General features: G+C 38.5%; 1 protein-coding gene across 1 annotated transcript in view; it reads right to left on the bottom strand.

Moving 5' to 3' along the window:
• The window catches only part of CFAP61 (cilia and flagella associated protein 61), a 430,478-nt gene that overhangs the window by 57,394 nt on the left and 353,701 nt on the right, over positions 1–19,383 (bottom strand). Inside the window, exons 23-24 of the mRNA XM_053670941.1 lie at positions 12,711–13,038; positions 10,506–10,597 (exon numbers count right to left, since the gene is read on the bottom strand). Of these exons, the coding sequence (XP_053526916.1) occupies positions 10,506–10,597; positions 12,711–13,038 (420 nt within the window). The remainder of the gene's footprint in view (positions 1–10,505; positions 10,598–12,710; positions 13,039–19,383) is intronic.

Raw genomic sequence — 19,383 nt, 5'->3', positions numbered from 1 at the left:
TCGTAGGGTGTGTTGTATTTCAGAGGAAAAGGGCTTTCTTCCTGGGTCACCCTCTCTTGCGACTGCTTTGCATCTGTACCTTCTTTAGTAATAAGCAGGAGCCTTGCTCCCTCTCCCAAGCTTTTGTTGCAAACTCGTGGGTGCGGATTGAGCAGTTAAGAGCCACCTGGGGCCTGTGCAGTCTGTCTCACTGCTAGCTCCTTTGCCTGGTTTATCTGTGCGCGAATGTGTGGGTAGGTAGAAAATAGGGGGGAAGGCAAGAATAGTATGGGAGATATAGAATCTAAAGAACTTGAGACATGTGGTCATAAGCTAAAGGGGGGGAGTGGTGGGGGAAGGGGTGTGCAGGGTGGAGGGGAATGAAGGGGGGAAATAGAACAACTGTAATGGCATAATCAATAAAATATATATTAAAAAATTAAGAAAAGAGAAAAAAAGAGCCACAAAGGCGCTTGCTGCAACCCTGTAAAAACACCCACACACCGATCCCTGTGGCACAAACCCCAACTAGGTCTAAGCTTGGGAGAAAGAGCAAATATTTTCCCTTTAATCAGCTTTAAAAACATCAGCTAGTTACAGGACAGTTTACAGGCACCTCAGCAAATTCTTTCTTTTAAGCCGTCTCTTGCGGCCCCTTCAGTTTTGCCTTTTCCCTCTGTCCACAGGCATAAGGATTTAAAGGTGCACATGGAGAAATGGCAAAATTGAGACTGGTTTTGTAATCACCGTGCTTGCAGTGGGAGGAATTTCAGAAAAAGTTCTTTCATTTGTTAAAAAATTTCTTTGAAGGTTTCGGTGGATCCTCAACCATGGAGAAGGGCTCTCTAAAGAACAGGAGCAATGTTTTAGTTTCAGCAGCATTTTGGGGCTGCTGAATGTCTCCAAGATTAGGGATCTTTAATTTTGGAAGTATGAAAGAGAAGGGACCAATGCACACTAGCTAGGCCCTTCTTGTGGTTCTCGCCAGCTGCTGGGAGTCTCACGGGCCTGTGAGCTAGGCAGCGGTGCGGGTGTGCGTGCGCATTTGCAGCAGGGCTGTGGCCGCCCACCCGTGTGCACGCTCTCTGCGAGTCAAGTGGGGGTTCGGTCTCTCTGCTGGGATGGCAGTGGCATGGAGGGGAGACTGGTTTCCCTCACCTCACACCACACCAGGTGTGGTGTGAGCTGGGAGAGACCTTCCCTGTGCCCCCACAAGCCAGTGCAGTTGCGACCAGCTGGGTGTGGTGGTGGGTGCCTGTAGTACTAGCTACTCAGGAGGCTGAGGCAGGAGGATCACTTGAGTCCGGGAGTTCTGGGCTGCAGTGCGCTATGGCGATCCAGTGTCTGCATTAAGTTCGGCATCAATATGGTGACTTCCCGGGAGTGGGGGACCAACAGGTTGCTTAAAGAGGGGTGAATCGGCCCAGGTCGGAGGTGGAGCAGGTCAAAACTCCAATTTAAAAAAAGTAAATGTATTTGCCAGTAGAGGAAAAACTGTTTCTGAAAGTCGTGAATGTGTTCATAAATTTGTCAAGCTAAAGCATGCTATAAGTGGGAGGGGAGTGTGACGTGTTAAAGAAATATTAAGAATTGTCCATGTTTATGCCAGAGCCATGACCTGTATTGTAAAAATGGAAATATACGTGTACTATATCCTGGGGAGAACTAGCCCTTCTCAACAGAAGACAAAGTACCATTTTTTAACTCAGGACCTGTAAACACTGATTGTTTCCTTGGGGAAGAACTGGCTATTCTCCCAAAGGGAATGGATAGTCAATCGAGTCACAAGAGGCCCATGGTGCACAACCATTTTTGTCTAAAACATATTTGTTCAGAGCACACTCCCCCCATCTTCCCACTTTCCTTGAAAACTCTGAACCTAGGAGCTACCAAGTCCTGAGAACAACAGGGCAATTAACTTGCTGCTTAAACTCATTGCAGCTTGCAGAAACAACAGGGGTCTGTCTTTCCAAGCCCTTAGCAAGGCACCTGCATTTACAGGAGTTCATCCTCATCCAAATTATTTAAGTTCTCAAATAATTTGGCAAACAGATGTCACTCTGTTACACTGTCTTTGAAAAATGTGGCCAGTGTCCACATCAGGTTTCTCTATCTCCACATCCTCAAAAGCACTTGCTGTTTGTTGATTTATTGATGATAGCCATTCTGACAGGTGTGAGATGATATCTCATTGTGGTTTTAATTTGTATTTCTCTAATGATTAGTGATATTGAGCATCTTTTTATATGTCTGTTGGCCATCTGTATGTCCTTGGAGAAGTGTCTATTCAGGTCCTTTGCCCACTTTTTAATTGATTTGTTTGTTTGTTTGGTGTTGAGTTTCATAAGTTCTTCATAAATTTTGGATACTAACCCCTTGTCAGTAGTATTGGTGAATAATTTCTCCCATTCTGTGGGTTGTCTTCTTATTTTGTTGATGATTTCCTTTGCTGTGCAAACCCTTTTTAGTTTGATGTAATCCAATTTGTTGATCTTTTCTTTTGTATCCCTAGCCTGGATAAAATATTGCTATAAGCAATGTCCAAGATTTTGCTTCCTATGTTTTTGTTCTATGACTTTTATGGTTTCAGGTATAATATTTAAATATTTGACCCTTTTTGAATTTATTCTTGTTTGTGATATAGGAGGTGGTCTAGTTTCATTTTTCTGCACATATAAGTCCAATTTTCCCAACACCATTTATTGAATAGACTGTCTTTAACCCACTTTATGTGCTTGCTTCCTCTGTCAAATATTATTTGACTATAAAGGTGTGGGCTTATTTCTGGGCTCTCTATTCTGCTGTTTTGATTACTATGAATAGTATAGTTTCATATTAGGGTAGAATGATTCCTCCAACCTTTTTCTTCTTTCATAGGATTGCTGTTGCTCTACAGGGTCTTTTGTGGTTCCATATAAGTGTTTGAAATATTTGTTCTGGTTCTGCGCAATACATCACTGGAATTTTGGTAGGAATTGCAATGAATATATAGATTGCTTTGGGTAGAATGGACATTTTAATTATGTTAATTCTTCCTATTCATGAACATGGTATGTGCTTCCACTTATTTGTATCTTCTTCAATTTCTTTCTTTAGTGTCATATAATTTCCCAGGTATAGGTCTTTTAAATTCTTGACTAGGTTTATTCTTAGGTATTTTTTTTCTTTTTGTAGCAATTGTGAATGGATTGTTTTCTTAACTTCCCTTTCTGTTAGTTTGTTATTAGCACATAAAAATGCAACTGATTTCTTGATATTAATTTTGTATCCTGCCACTTTGCTGAATTCATTTATAAGTTATAGTAGTTTCTTGGTGGAATACACTGGAAAGAATAAACAGTAGGTTAAATGAAGCAAAAGATTGAATCAGTGATTTGAAAGACAAGGTAGAAAAAACACCCAGGTAGAGTAGCAAAAAAGAAAAGAGAATTTTTTAAAATGAGGAGCGCTTAGAAACATTTTGGACTACATGCAGCATAATAACATTTGCAACATGGGAATATCAGAAGGAAAAGAGAGCAAGTAAGGGATTGAGAATGTTCTTGAAGAAATAATGACCAAAAACTTCCCTAATCTGGTGAAGGAAGAAGGCACACAAGTCCAAGAAGCTGAGAGAATCGCAAACAAATTGGACCCAAAGAGGCGTATGCTGAGACACATCATAATTAAAATTAAAATTTAATTTAATTTTAAATCAAGGCTTAAAGACAAAGAGAGAATCCCAAAAGCCACAAGAGAAAAGCAGGTAGTTTATCTATGAGGGAGCACTAATAAAACTGTCATCTGCTTACTCAGCAGAAACATTTCAGGACAGAAGGCAGTGGTGTGAAATATTCAAGGTGATGAAAAGCAAAGACCTACAACCAAGGCTACTTTACCCAGCAATGTTATCATTTAAAATTGATTGAGAAATAAGGAGCTTCCCAGAGAAGAAAATGCAGAAGGAATTTGTGAACACCAAACCAGTACTGCAACAAATGTTAAAGGGCTTTCTTTAAGAGGAAGAAGAGAAGAAGAAGGAAAAAAATAGAAAGGAAAAAAAAAACAGAAGAAAATAGTCTAATAATAAATTGGCATTAAATACGTATCTATCAATAATCAGCTTAAATGTAAATGGCTTACATGCTCTAACCAAAAGACACAGGGTAGCTGAATGCATAAGAAAACAAGGCCCATATATATGCTGCCTCCAAGAGACCTATCTCAGATCAAAAGATACATACAGACTAAAAGTAAAGGACGTAAAAAAAAGATACTTCATGCAGATGAAAAAGAAAAAAAAAAGCTGGGGTAACATTACTTATGTCCCACACAATAGACTTTAAAACTAAGGCTACAGTAAGAGACAAAGGATACCACATAATGATAGCAAACCAACAAGAAGCTATAACCCTAGTAAACATTTATGTACCCAACATAGGAGCACCAAAATATGTAAAGAAAATCTTGATGGACATAAAGGGAGAGATTGACAGAAATACAGTCATAGAAGAGGATTTCAACACCCCACTGACTTCAATGTATAGATCTCCAGACAGAAAATCCACAAGAAGACAGTGGCCTTTAATGACACACTTGATCAAATTAATTTAATTGGTATCTTCAGAGCATTTCACCCTATAGCAGCAGAATATACATACTTTTCAAATGCACATGAAATGTTTCTAGGATAGACCACATGTTAGGACACAAAACAAGTCTCAATAAATTTAAGAAAAGTGAAATCACATTCAGCATCTTTTCTGACCACAATGCTATGAAACTAGAAATCAATCACAAGAAAACTGAAAAACATTCAAAGACATGGAAGCAAAATTACAGATTATTAAACAATGAAATGGGTCAACAACAAGATGAAGGAAGAAATCAAAAGATACCTTGAAACAAATGAAAATGAGAACACAAGCATCCAAAATCTGTAGGACACTGGGAAAGATTCCTAAGGGGAAAATTCATAGCATTACAGGCTTATCTCAAAAAAAAAAAAAAAAAAGAGAGAGAGAAACTGCTTAAATAAACATCTAACTTCACATTTAGAGGAACTTGAAAAAGTACAACAAATAAAGCCCAGTGAGTAGAAGGAAGGAAATAAAAATGGAAGGGAGGTGGGGAACACGGCGGGGGGGTGGACTGGGATGGAAGTAAAAGACAGAAAATTGTACTTGAGAAATAATTAAATCGATTAAAAAAACAGATCAGAGCAGAAATAAAAGAAATAGTCTAAAAAAACTGTACAAAAGATCAATGAATCCAACAGCTGATTCTTTGAAAAGATAAACAAGATTGACATGCCTTTAATCAGACTCATCAAGAAAAAAAGGGAAAGGACCCAAACAAATAAAATCAGAAATGAACAAGAATAAATAACACCTGACACCAAAGAAGTACAGAGAATTGTAAGAAAATATTATAAACAACTATATCATTTCTAATTTTTAAACAATGACTACCACTTCTAAGATGATGTTATTTTTAAATACTCTGGCTTTGCTGGGGCAAGGAACTAGACTTTTGGTGAAAAAGAAACAGAAAGAAGACGAAAAAAGAAGGAAGGTAGTGAGTCAAGAATTTTTGACTTTTCAGACTAAGCAATGAACACATAGGATTGGGGCACTTGGCATCATAGAACAGTCCTGGCCTCAACTTTACTTAGTGGCCCATCATAGCAAAAACTATTTCTGAATTAAACACACATACAGATATGAGAGTGAAGAATGTGTTCTTCATGTACCTTTTTAATATTAAATACATGACTTTAAAGACCATTTGAGTTTGTCTCCAGCAGCTTTAGCCTTAGTCCCTGATCCACCTTCTCAACTTTAGTCTGGGAAGCCCCTTTGCAGTAGGGATGCCTTGGTGGAAAAGTTGAATGAGTGTCTGAGGAGGGACCACTCCCTCACCTTGGTGGTAGGGTGGCTGGGGGTCCATGACAGAGGGTCCTGCCAACAGCTCTGCCATAGTTTTAGCACCAGGTTTCTTCAGGGTTTACTGGAGAACAGACTTGGCCATTCCACAAGTTCTTATCCCTTCATCCTCCTCCTCTTTAAAATTTCTTTATTCTGAATGATTAAGAAAGGGAACCCAGGCATCAAAGGTATGCACCTTGAGATCTATCGATGTGGCTGACAAAATTTTGACTTGGCAGTATTTCACTCATTACTCTACCTTCTGCTCACAAAGATCCTATGTTTAGGGGGGATGGTTTGGCCAAAGCTGAACACATCAAGACTCAGGCCACCATGAGTCTCAGGCCAGCATGACAAGCCCTTGCAGGCTGCTGCTGGCTGCCAGCAAGGAGTCTGAGCATATGGGCTCTTTGATGTCAACCTGTTTCAATGATTTCTCACCTTAATGTGTTTGTTTGGGAGGTTTTTTTTGTCTTGTTTTTTTAATTTAAAATTGAATTATAATTTTTGGGTTGCCTTTGTATCTTTTAGCCCATCATACTATGGGGGTTTAAAGAATGCAAAAAGTAGCCAGACTGTATAGACAGAAATGAGTTGTGCTATGATAGCTAATATTAACAAAAGAAGTAATTGTGCCCACTTATTGAGATTTGGTATTCTGTTAATATATCTGGGGAGGGGAGCATTCTGGGAATTTGGAACACTTAAAAATGTTTTGCATGGACATTAAAGACAATTAGCCTACAGATGGGTTTCTCAGACACAGATTACCCTAGTAGGGCTGGGCAGACTATCTAAATTTCTTAGATCATTCCTACATGGTTGTTGGCAGACTGAGAAAATCCAGTGAAATCCAAAACACTTCTGCCCCTCCTCACAGAAAATCACTCCACTAATGACAAGGCAGCTTCCGGTCCTGCCATCCCATGAGGGATTCTAGGAATTACAATGATGATTTCGTACACCTTCCAATTCTGTGGGATTGTTAGGAAATTTGGATTTTGAATTTAAGATTGTAATGGAGTAACTGGTTCTGGTGTGTTTCTTTTTCTTTCTCTTTGGATACAATTACCCTTTCAAGTTCCTTTACAATTGTGATGAAGGTTGGAAAATGGCTCTGAAATTCATGCCAAATGAAAAACACAGGATTAATCAGACTTGGTGTGCAAAAAATTAAGCTCCCAGCTCTTCTGATGAATATACAATTTTAAATTTAATGGTATCCAAAGCAGAATTTGTTGTGACAAATTTCTTCGCTCTGTGGTGTATAAGCCAACAAAGCATGTGGACTGGAATCTGTAATATAGTTTATTTTGAAGACAACTTGGAGGCCCCTTTCTTCCTTTTGTCAGGTTACCTCTCGTGAAGCTCATGAATTACTAAAGTAACTTCTTACTTAAATATTTTAATTCATGAGTGCTATAAAAGTTTGATAAGACTACTATGTCCTACATTTATTGTAAGAATAATCATTTAGTTCCATTAAAATATTGTGCAGTAGGCTCTGTTCTCAATCATCTGGCTATATTTAGGTGACTGCCAACAATTTTACTTAACAAAATTAATTCCAACTCCAAAAGACTGTCATGGAATCTATCTATCTGTCTTTATTTCTTTATTTATTTATTTGAGAATAAAATAGGAAAAAAAATCTGTTTAGATCTTCTGTATTAATTAAAAAGGAGGCCCACCTGGCAAAATAGTTAATTAAAGTCAGGGGTCCTATTCAAATACTGTCATAGCACCAGACAAAGAATCTGTTAAAGTTGTATTCTTATTAAAACTCTCATTATTTAAAAATCCCTGTGGCTCCTCCTCTGACTTTATTCAAAGGCAGCCAGTGGTTCATAAATAAATTACACTGCATGCAGGAAATCACACAGTGTCCTTGAAGAATCTGTTTCTGTCTGAAACGAAGTGCAGTATTTTCTAGCTCTTGAACATATTTGGCTTCAGGTATTTATCTATGATGAACAAAGTGCTCAGCCTCTGAACATGTCATCTGGGCTTCATCCTGTTCATCTAATGCCCCATCTTATCAGTGGCCGATTGTATTCTCCAAAGTCTTTTCCAAAGATGGCCATAATATCCCCTACCCCACATATTCTTCTACAATATGATCTTGACACTCTTCCCATTGAGAGATGAACTCTATGTCCTCTCTCCTTAAGTTTGGGTGGGCTGTGACTGCAAGAACTGAGGATGTGAGGGAAATATGCTGTGTGACTTTTGAGGCCGGGTGATGAAACACGATGCAGCTACCAACTTGCTAGTGGGGACACTTGTACTCAGAGACCTGAGCTGTCACATGAGAAATCTGACTATTTGAGGCTGCCATGCTATGCAGAAGCCCAGGCCACGTAGACAGCCCAGGTGTGATTCTCTGGTCAGCACTCCCTATGTTTGAATTATCCCAGCCCAGGTGAGTAACTCCTCAGAGGATCTACCATTATGTCAGCCCTAATCTTCCAGTCTCCTGAGCTGAACCTCCAGACATTGTGGAAGAGTGACAAGCCCTTCCCACTGTGCTCTGTCTGAATTCTTGACCCAAGGAATCTGAGCAGATGAATGGCTGCTTCAAGATGCAAAGTTTTGTTACATAGCAATAGAAACTGGAACATCATTCATTATGATCCTTTATTTGTAAGAAAATTTTTCATCAGACCACATATACAAAGCACACCCAAAAGAACTGGGGAGAGGCCCCAGGGAAATCAATTTTAAACATAGAGCATTTTCCCTTTCCATGGAAGAAACAGATTTCATTATTTATCTGGAATTATGATTAACAATATCCACCACTGACTGGTTACCTATTTTGCTCCCAAAAGGCAATGTTGTCACTTTATATATGATCCCTAATAATCACAGACATGCAGAAAAGTTGAATAACTTGTCCAAAGTCCATGAAAATGAAATGGAAGAGCTGGGATTCTAATTTCCTGAAGGCAGAAGGGTGAAAAGACAATAGTCTGTATAATGTGAGTCCACCTGCCTTTTGAGGAATTTTTCAACAGCTTCCACTAACATCTCATTGATCAGAACCTGCCATATGGATGGCCCTAGTCTCAAGGAAATTTGGGAAATGTGTTTAAGTTGGTCATATCATTGACACAAAAAATATTAAGGATAAGAAAATGGTAATAGAGGTTAAGTGGTCAACTTCTAGTTTCTGCCTCACTGACAAAAAAGTAAACATGACACATCAGAAAGGAAACCCCCAGCTGACAACAAATACCAGTTTGGGGCCTTTTATTAAAGAATCTTATTTGAGGAGCTTGCCAACTGACCAACTTGTGCTCTTTCTGGTTACTGTGAGCCCAGTGACTTCCCCCATCACACTTCTGTACCTTTTGGATGATCCTTCTGATGTAATTCAGGGAGGTCAGGAGAACAACAAGGTCTGCACCCACATTCCAGACCCTATGCAATTTCCTTACTATGCTGCCACAAAGGTGGTCATTTTAGTTATCTATTGATGTATCACTTAGTGGCTTAATGTTCTTCAGTAGGTGAATGGAAAAGTAAACTGTGTGATACATTCAGATAATGGAATATTAAAGGAAAAGAGCTCTCAAGCCAGTAGCACAAGTGAAAAAAGCCAATTGAAAAGGTTACATACTATATGATTCCAATAATATGACATTTTGGACAAGGCAAAACTGGAGACAATAAGAAAATCAATGGGTGCCAGGGGTTAAGTGGGAAAAAGGGATGAATAGGTGGAGCCCAGAGGATTCTTAGGACAGTGAAACTACTCTGTATGATACTATAATGATGGACACATGTCATTATACATTTGTCCAAACCTCAAGAATGTACAACACTAAGAGTGAACCCTAATGTAAACCAGAGACTTTGATTAATAATGATGTGTCAATTTAAGTTCATCAGTCTCAGCAAATGTCACTCTGTTTGGGGGTGTTGATAATGAAGACAGTTTGCATGAATGGGGGCAGGGATAAATGGGAAATCTCTCTACGTTCCTCTCAATTTTGCTTTGAAACTAAAACTTCTCTTTTAAAAGTCTATTAAAAAACAATTAGTGACTCAAAACAACCATAAGCTCTTATTATCTTGGTCTTTGAGAGTAAAAAATTGGGAGTAGCTTAGCTGGGGTGTTCTGGCTCATGGCCCCTCATCAATGTGTATAAAGATGGTATCAGGGGCTGCATCATCTAAAGGCTTGACTGGGGCTGAAGGATCTACTCCCAAGGCAGCTGCCTAATGACTGAAGTGCAGGAATCCTTAAATCCTTAACACATAGACTCCTACCATGGATTGCCCACCAGACCTTACAATCAGGGCAGTAAGTCATCCAGGAGTGTGCAAGTAGGAAGCTGTAATACTTTTGTAACCTAGTCTTGGAAGACTCAAACTGTCATTTCCACAATATCCTGTAAGCTGCACAGATCAGCCCTATTCACTGTGAGGGGACCACAAAGGGGCATGAATACCAAGAGGCAGGAGTCACTGAGGGCCATCTTAGGAGCTAGTTACTGCAGTAACTTTCTGATTCATAAACCAATACATTATGCTAAAGATCTGAACAAAGAATTCACCCTCTGTAAACAAAGTGTCATACTGGGAAGTAAAATGAAATTCAAGAATAATACTTACAAAATCGGGCTGGGCCATTTGTACTTCCAAGGGAGTTAGAATGGCAGGCTTGGCAATATGCAGATAATGGTAAGACCCAGGAAGGATGCCTCCTAGAGGAAATGGAAAGTTTTCCACATTTTAATTTAGTTGTTAATAAGGGGGGTAACATATTAATAAGGTTGGTGAGCTTATATCTGTAGGACAAGACAAACAGATGCTTATAATGGTGTATGCTACTCAAACTTTCTCATGAAAGCACTGCTATTAGCAAGAAACTTCCTGGGATGGTTGGGCTTTACTTAACAAAATCAATATGAATGTGCCATTACACCCTGTAATGTAGGTAACAGTGCTCCAAGATGTGCCAAGCTGATCCTGTGTATCCTGTAATTTCTCATAACTCCTGTTACTCTGCCTTGTACCTGTGAAAGCCACAACCAGATCTTTAGAATCTTTAACTATTGCAATGGTTTTTCCATCTCTCATCACCCCTCTCATATTTAACCAAAATATTTAAAAAGTTGACTTTTATAAAGAAAATCATAATTTTCTTGTCCACTGTTTTAGGAAACTATCATTATCACATTCTTTTTTAATTGTTGATGCTATTACAGATGTTCCCCATACCACTCCCACCCCCCTCTTTGCCCACTTCTACATAGCCCCCACCCCTTCTCCCCGGCCTTCACCACACTATTGTCTGTGTCCACAGACTATACATATCTGTTCTTTGGCTAATCTCTTCACTTTCTTTTATCTGCCACCCCACTTTCAGTCCTTTCCCCTCTGAGATCTGTTAGTCTGTTCCATGTATCCATGCCTCTGATTCTATTTGGTTCATCAGTTTACTATGTTCATTAGATTCCACATATACATGAGATCATATGCTATATCTTTCTGACTGGCTTATTTCACTTAGCATAATAATCTCCAGGTCCATCCATGCTGTCTAAAAGGGTAAGAGTTCTTTATTTCTTTATGGCCACATATTATTCCATGTGTAAATGTGCAACAGATTTTTTATCCACTAATCCACTGATGAGCACTCAAGCTGTTTTCAGATCTTGGCTATTGTAAATAACGCTGCCATGAACACAGGGATGCATATATTCTTTCTGATTGCTATTTCAGGATTCTTAGGGTATATTCCCAGAAGTGGGATCGCTGGGTTAAAAGGTAGTTCTGTTTCTAATTTTTCAAGGTAACTCCATACTGTTTTCAAATTTTTTATATTTCTAGTTTGTCCCAGAAGTATGATCCTCACCTAACTCTGGTTTCTGCCACCGATCCCATCCCTTCATTTTTCCCACAGCCTCCCTCTTTCTGAAGGTCTCATTGAAAATGAGAAGCAGAGCAGGACTCCTTGAAGCCATGTAGATAGGTAGAAAAAAATGAGGTCTGGGATGTAGGGCTTTTGTCTCTTCAGTTTGATGTTCTAGTTACTGTCTTAGGGTCTGTGGACACCTTAGGGGGTCTACAGATGGCTTTGGGTAGTAGACCTTCAATTTTCTGGAAATGAACAAAATTTTGTAAATATATGCATTTTTCTGGTAGAAGGTCTACCACATTCTTTTTTTAAAATTTATTTATTTATTTCATTGTTGTTCAAGTACAGTTTTCTGTCTTTTACTCCCTTCCTAGCCCCCCCCCCGTGCCACATTCAAAGACAGTATTTTCAAAAGTATCTCTCAACTCCTAAACATAAAGAAATACCATGTTACTCATATAATGATCTCCTCAGAGATCAACAATGCTTAGCAGATGAATGTGGACTGTTGACTGCTGCAAATGGTTTGGCTTATCCATTCAGATAGCAGGGTAAAGCCTGGGATGCTTGGAAGGGTCTGTTTATCTCCGAACTTAGAGTGAGAATGAAAGTTTAGTGAGATGTCAAAGCATCACACTGTTGTGACCAGTTGTGAGTAACCTCTGGGCAGGTTACTGATCATACTCCAGTCTTTTAACTTGTATGTAAAATGGGACCACAGTTATTATATAGTCCATAATAAATGCTCAAAAGCAAAAAACCACATTAAGAATAATGTCAAGTCCATAATAAATACTTAAAAAATGAGAGAGAGCCCTCACTTGTCTCTGCAAACCCACTAAGAGACAGAGGAGCCTCCTCACCAACCCTAAGAGAACAGTGGAGGGCCGCCCTGAGCGTTGATGCAGATTTAACTGGTGGCTTCATCAGGGGGAAGAAGGTGGCTTACTACACACCTTGAATCTTTGCTCCCTTGTACATGGGGATGAGTTGGTCAAGATCAGCTGGTGGTTCCATCACAGGTTCAAGGGTTGGGTCAAAGAGATTGAGCATAGCTGCTGCCAACTGGAAGCCAACTTCTTTGGAACTGAAGCTGCTGTGAGTCCACTCATTCGAATAATATCTATTGGAGAATTTGGTGAGGGAGCCAGCAGCTCTGATGGCTATGTCATTGGTGTGGAAGTTTGTATCAATCACAAGTCGGCCATCATAGACAAGGCATGCATCATTGAGTGCTTTAAATGTTTCATAATCCACATTCTTCTCACAGAAACTGAAGAATATCTATGAAGTGAACAATTACATTGTTACTTAGTTATCACTCTTTACTTTCCCAAGAGTGTGAATAGTCAAGAGGGGATTTTATTATTTGTAGAACACACACAAAAATCTAAATCTACTAAATGTTTGTCATATTGGTGTGTGTGTGGGTGAGAGAGAGAGAGAAAGAGAGAGAGAGATGGACCAACAGGCAGACACTTCTGTTTGGCATGAAGAACAAGTTAAGATCACCCAATGTCACTCTTTGATTTTCATTTTTTAATGTTTTTTAATCCTCACTTGAGAATATGTTTATTGATTTATAGAGAGAAAGGAAAGAAGAGAGAAAGAGAGAGAGAGGAAAAAAACATTGATGTGAGAAACATTAGTCAGTTACCTCCTGTACACACTCCAACTGGAGATCAAACCTGCAATCTTTTGGTGTAGACACGCCAACCAACTGAGCCACATGGCCAGGGTATATACTCTTTTGTTTTTATCAATCAGTCTAGACATCCAGTGTAGAGAGGGATGACAAATGATGGAAGAGTTACCACAAAAGTAGGTATTTTTTCCCCACAAGGAGTTTTACAATTCATAGAGACACCATTTTCCCTCATTCTCCTATATTTTAAATAGCTCTGTCTCAGTCTCCTTCCAGGTTCTTCTCCTTTTTCTTATGTCTGACACTTAGGTCTCTCTAGGTTCCTCCTTAGAGACACCTCATCTAATCTTGAGTCTTCAAGTTGCCCCCCATTCACAGTCTTCTAAGCCCCCAAAACCCATCCCTGCAAGATGCTCCAGAGAAGACAATAGCCCCATCAGCCTCAGCATCTACCGTGTCTGTGCTCTTTTCTTGTTGCCTCCTGCCCTGATATGGCACAGTCATTGAATAAATATTTATGGAGTACCTACCATGTCAAGCACTGTGCTGTAGAAGGGTCACAAAAGCCCTCTGCATGCTCCTAAGAATGGAGGGAGCATGATCTGTATGCCCCCTCCATTCTCTGCCCAAATTTCAATACTTTCTTATGCTCATCTGAACATTATCTTCTGTGTTGGTGTTGAAAGTCATTAAAATAGTCCAAGATAGTTGTTTTTAAGTTTTCAGGTGTTGTTGAAACAGTTGAGATAAGCTCAATCATTTAATTTTTATCTAAATATAATTTCCTACCCTATTTGAAGCACACTAAAAATACACATGTAATATGGATCCTCACCATACTCATGGCCACTTCCCTGCTTTATTCACATGCCTGCTTTACCCACCTTACTTGCCCCATTCTGTAAGAAAATTAGCTGTTCTGGGCCCAAAGTATCCACCTTCCATATCCCTTCCTCAAACCTATGAATAGTACATGAATGATGAATGATCCTGTGGTAGTGACTAGTCATGTATAACTGTAAACTTAAGTCTAAATTAATTAAAATTAAACAAAATAAAAATTCCAGACTTTTAGTTGTAGTAGCCCATCTCAGATGCTCAAAAACCATAGGTGTCTACTTGCTGCCATATTGGACAACACAGATATTAACCATTCCCATCATCACAGAAAGTTCTATTAGACAGTGAAAGACTCACATCCTTTATCTTGGTGATGCCCTTTATTCTCCCTCAGGGACTCAACAGAATCTTTATCCTTTTTTCTGTGTCTTTTCACTCAGGTATGTAACCCTATTCCAGTTACTCCCATCCCAGGTAGCTTCTTTCTTTTGACTCTCTTAAATTTTTCCTGTTTTATAATTTTTATTCAGTGACCACAGAAAACTGTATTTCTCTGAAGTCTATCTCTGACTCTGACCCTGAATCTTTGTCTCCTTACTCCACTCCTCTCCCATTTATATAAAATAGATTTCCCACTCATAAAGAAATATAGAAAGCCATTTGATTTGAACTGAATTTATACATAAAAAAACAGTACTGTCAACCTCTTGAGTCTTGAAAATGCTTCAAGTCCCTTCACCATCACCACAAAAGTTCTTCAACCTATTCAGTATTTTCCCTAATTAAACCTACTTTTTGTTAAGTAAAAAATTAAGTCTACTAATTCTTATTTTCCTAGATTGTAAAAATAACTAGTATTGCAATAGTATTATTTTATACTGTTTTGATGTAGGTAGGCATTCACCATTTGGCTGCATTTGGGGTTTCATAGGATTTTGTGGACTAGATGGAAAAGCAAATCTAACACTGTTCATGGGAATGTGTTATAAGTTACAGATCTTTCAAACACAATTCATGTGTTCCTGTAATGACAACTGAATATTACATACTGGATAAAATATGAAATAGAGGAAGGACTTCTGGCCCAGATGGAGGTGTACGTACACACACTATGCCTCCTTGCATAAACAAAAGAAGAGTAACAACAAATTTAAAAACAAAAACAACAGAACTGACAGAAAATTGAACCATATGGAAATCCAGCAACCGGGAGTTAAAGAAACATTCATCCAGACCAGTAGGAGGGGCAGAGACAGGCAGCTAGAAGAGAGGACTAATGGCAAGGTGGTGGTCAGAGGACCAGGGCAGGCAAGGTGGCAGCTGGCAGACCAAGTGAGGCAGTGGCTGGAGGACTGGGTGGTCCCACGCTCATGTGCGGATAAACTGGGAGGAACAACTGGGAAGTGAGATAGACCATACAACCCAGGGTTCCAGGGTGGGAAAATAGAGCCTCAAAACTTCTGCCTGAAAACTCCTGTGGAGGTTGAGGCAGCAGTGGGAGAAACTCCCAGCCTCACAGGAGAGGTTGTGAGGGAGACCTACAGGGTCCTAGAATACACAAACCCACCTACACAGGAACAAGCACCAGAAGGGCCTAATTTGATTGTGGGTAGCCAGGGAAGTGACTGAAAGCTGGCAGAGAGTGGAGCAAGCACCATTGTTCCCTCTCAGACCCCTTCCCCACATACAGCATCACAACACAGCAACATGGGTTGCCCTGCCCTGGTGAACACCTAAGGCTCCCCTCCTTACTATGTAACAGGCACCCTGAGACAAGAAAAAAAAAATAGCCCAAATGAAAGAACAGATCAAAGCTCCAGAAAAAATACAACAAAGTGACAAAAAGATAGCCAACCTATCAGATGCGCAGTTCAAAACATGGGTTATCAGGATGTTCCAGGAACTCACTGGCTAATTCAACAACATAAAAAAGACCCAGGCAGCAATGAAGGTTGAATTATGTGAAATAAAGAAAAATCTACATGGAACCAACAGTGATGGCAAGGCAACCAGGACTGAAGTCAATGGTTTGGAGCAGAAGGAAGAAAAAAACATTCGTTTAGAAAAGAATGAAGAAACAAGAATTCAAAAAAAATAAGGAGAGGCTTAGGAACCTCCAGGGCATCTTTAAACATTCCAATATCTGCATCATAGGGCTGCTGGAAGGAGAAGAGGAAGAACAAGAAATTGAAAATTTATTTGAAAAGATCATGAAGGAGAACTTCCCCAACCTGGCAAAGGAAATAGACTTTCAGGAAGTCCAGGAAGCTCAGAGAGTCCCAAAGAGGTTGGACCCAAGGAGGAACACACTAAGGCACATCACAATTATATTAGCCAAGATTAAAGATAAGGAGAGAATCTTAAAAGCAGCAAGAGAAAAGGACACAGTTATCTACAAAGGAGTACCCATAAGACTGTCAGCTGCTTTCTCAAAAGAAACCTTCCAGCCAAGAAGGGGCTGGAAAGAAGTACTCAAAGTCATGAAAGGCAAGGACCTGCATCCAAGATTACTCTATCCAGCAAAGCTATCATTTAGAATCGAAGGGCAGATTAGAGTGCTTCCCAGATAAGATGAAGTTAAAGGAGTTCATCATGACACAGCCCTTATTATATGAAATGTTAATGGGACTTATCTAAGAAAAAGAAGATAAAAAATATGAACAGTAAAAGGACAACAAGCTCACAGCTATTAACAACCGAACCTTAAAAAAAAAAACAAAAATAAACTAAGCAAACAACTAGAACAGGAACAGAATCACAGAGATGAAGATCACATGGAGGGTTATCAGTGGGGGAGTTGGAGGGTGAGAGAGGGAAAAAAGGTACAGAGAATAAGTAGCATAAATGGCAGGTAGAAAATAGAGTGAAGATAAGAATAGTATAGGAAATGTAGAAGCCAAAGATCTTATGTGTACGACCCACGGACATGAACTAAAGAAGGGGAATGTGGGTGGGAGGGGGCGTGCAGGGTGGAGGGGGATAAAGTGAGGACAACGGGACAACTGTAATAGCATAATCAATAAAATATATTAAAAAAGAGAAAAGTAAAAAAATGAAATAGAAATATCTGGCCACATTAATATTGTTCTGATTAAATCTGTAAGACTACTTATATTTGTAGTTCAGAGTAGGGAGAGCAAAATTCCCTGGTTAGCAGATCAAGAGTCATAAATCTGATAAACTTCATTCATCACACATTCTGAAAACACTTTGTTTAAAAAATTTTAATTTATTTAAACTAAAAACCAAACAATTCTCTCCTTTCTTCACCCCCACTCCCTGCCTCTTGCAACCACCAATCCATTCTGTGTATTAATGAGCTTGTTTTATTCTTCAAAATTCAACATACAGGAGAGGTTATACCATATTTGTCTTTCTTTGTCTGAGTTACTTCACTCAGCGTAATGCTCTCATGGTCCATCCATGTTGTTGCAAATGGCAAGATTTCATCCTTTTTATTGCTGAATAATATTCCATTGTGTGTGTGTGAGTATGTCACAATTTATCATTCATCCATTGATGAACACTTAGATTATTTCTATATCTTGGTTATTATATCTATATAATGCTATAATAAAAATTGGGATGTGTAAACATTTTCAGGTTGGTGTTTTTATTTTCTTCAGACAAATATCCAGATGTGGAATTGCTGGATCATATGGTAGTTTTATTTTAATCTTTAGAGGAGCCTCCACACTGTGTTGCATGGTGACTGTATAAATTTACATTCCTATCAACAGTTCACAAAGGTTCCCTTTTCTTCACATCACCAAAACTTGTATTTCTTGTCTTTTTGACAATAGCCATCCTAATAAGTGTGAAATGATGTCTCATTGTGATTTTGATTTGCATTTCCCTGATGATTAGTGATGCTGAGCACATATTCATGTGCCTGTTGGACATCTATAGGCCTCCTCTGGAAAAATGTCTATTCAGATATTCTGCCCATTTTTGACTTAGATCACAATTTTCTTTTTGCTATTGAGTTGTATGAGTTCTTTATGTACTTTGTGTACTAGCCCCTTATCAGATATATGATTTGTAATTACTTTCTTCCATTGAGTGGGTTGCCTTTTCATTTTCTTGATGGTTTCCTTTGCTATGCAGAAGCTTTTTAGTTTAATGTAATCTCACTTGCCTATTTTTGCTTTTGTTTTTGGTGTTAGAGTCAAAAAATGATGCTAAGACCTATGTTAAGGAATTATCGCCTTTGTTTTCTTTTGGGAGTTTTATGATTTCAGGTCTTATGTTCAAGTTTTTAATTTATTCTGAGTTTTGTTTACAGTGTAAGATAGTGATCCAGTTTCATTCATTCGCATGTGGTCATCCAGTTCTCCCAATGCCATTTATTGAAGAGACTATTTTCCCCCATTACATATTCCAGGCTCTTTTGTCATAAATTAATTGATTATCTATACACGGGTTTATTTTGGGGCTCTATATTTTGTTCTTTGATCTATATGTCTGTTTTTATGCAAGTACCATACTGTTTTAATTAATATGACTTTGTATAATAGTTTGAAAATAAGGGAGTGTGATGCTTCCAGCTTTTTTTTTCCTTCTCAAGGGTGATTTGGCTATTCAGAGTCTTTTGTGGTTCTATACAAATTTTAGTGTTGTTTGTTCTATTTCTGTGAAAAATACCATTGGAATTTGGACACAGACTGTATTGAATCTGTACAGTGCTTTGAGTAGCATGGACATTTTGACAATATCAAATCTTTCAATCCATCATCATAAAATATCTTTTCATTTATTTGCGTCTTCTTCAATTTCTTTCATTAACATCTTATATTCTCAATATACAAGTCTTTCACTTCCTTGGTTAAATTTATTCCTAGTTATTTTTTCCTTTTTGATATAATTATAAATTGGATTGTTCTAATTTTTTCTGATAGTTTGTTATTAGTATAAAGAAATGAAACAGATTTTTGTGTATTGATTTTTTATCCTGTTTGTTATTAGTGTAAATAAATTAAACAGACTTTTGTGTACCAATGTTTTTATCCCGCAACTTTACTTAATTCACTTACTAGTTCTAGCAACTTTTGATATACTTTAGGGTTTTCTGTATATAATATCATGTCACCTGCAAATAATAATATTTTACTTCTTCCTTTCCATTGTGGATGCATTTTCTTTCT

Source organism: Artibeus jamaicensis, unplaced genomic scaffold (assembly GCF_021234435.1).
Source record: "Artibeus jamaicensis isolate MK-2021 breed Jamaican fruit bat unplaced genomic scaffold, CSHL_Jam_final contig_65, whole genome shotgun sequence".
In the NCBI taxonomy this organism is placed as follows: domain Eukaryota; kingdom Metazoa; phylum Chordata; class Mammalia; order Chiroptera; family Phyllostomidae; genus Artibeus; species Artibeus jamaicensis.
Note: the sequence above shows the minus strand (reverse complement) of the source record. Positions and strands in the feature narration are given on the sequence as shown.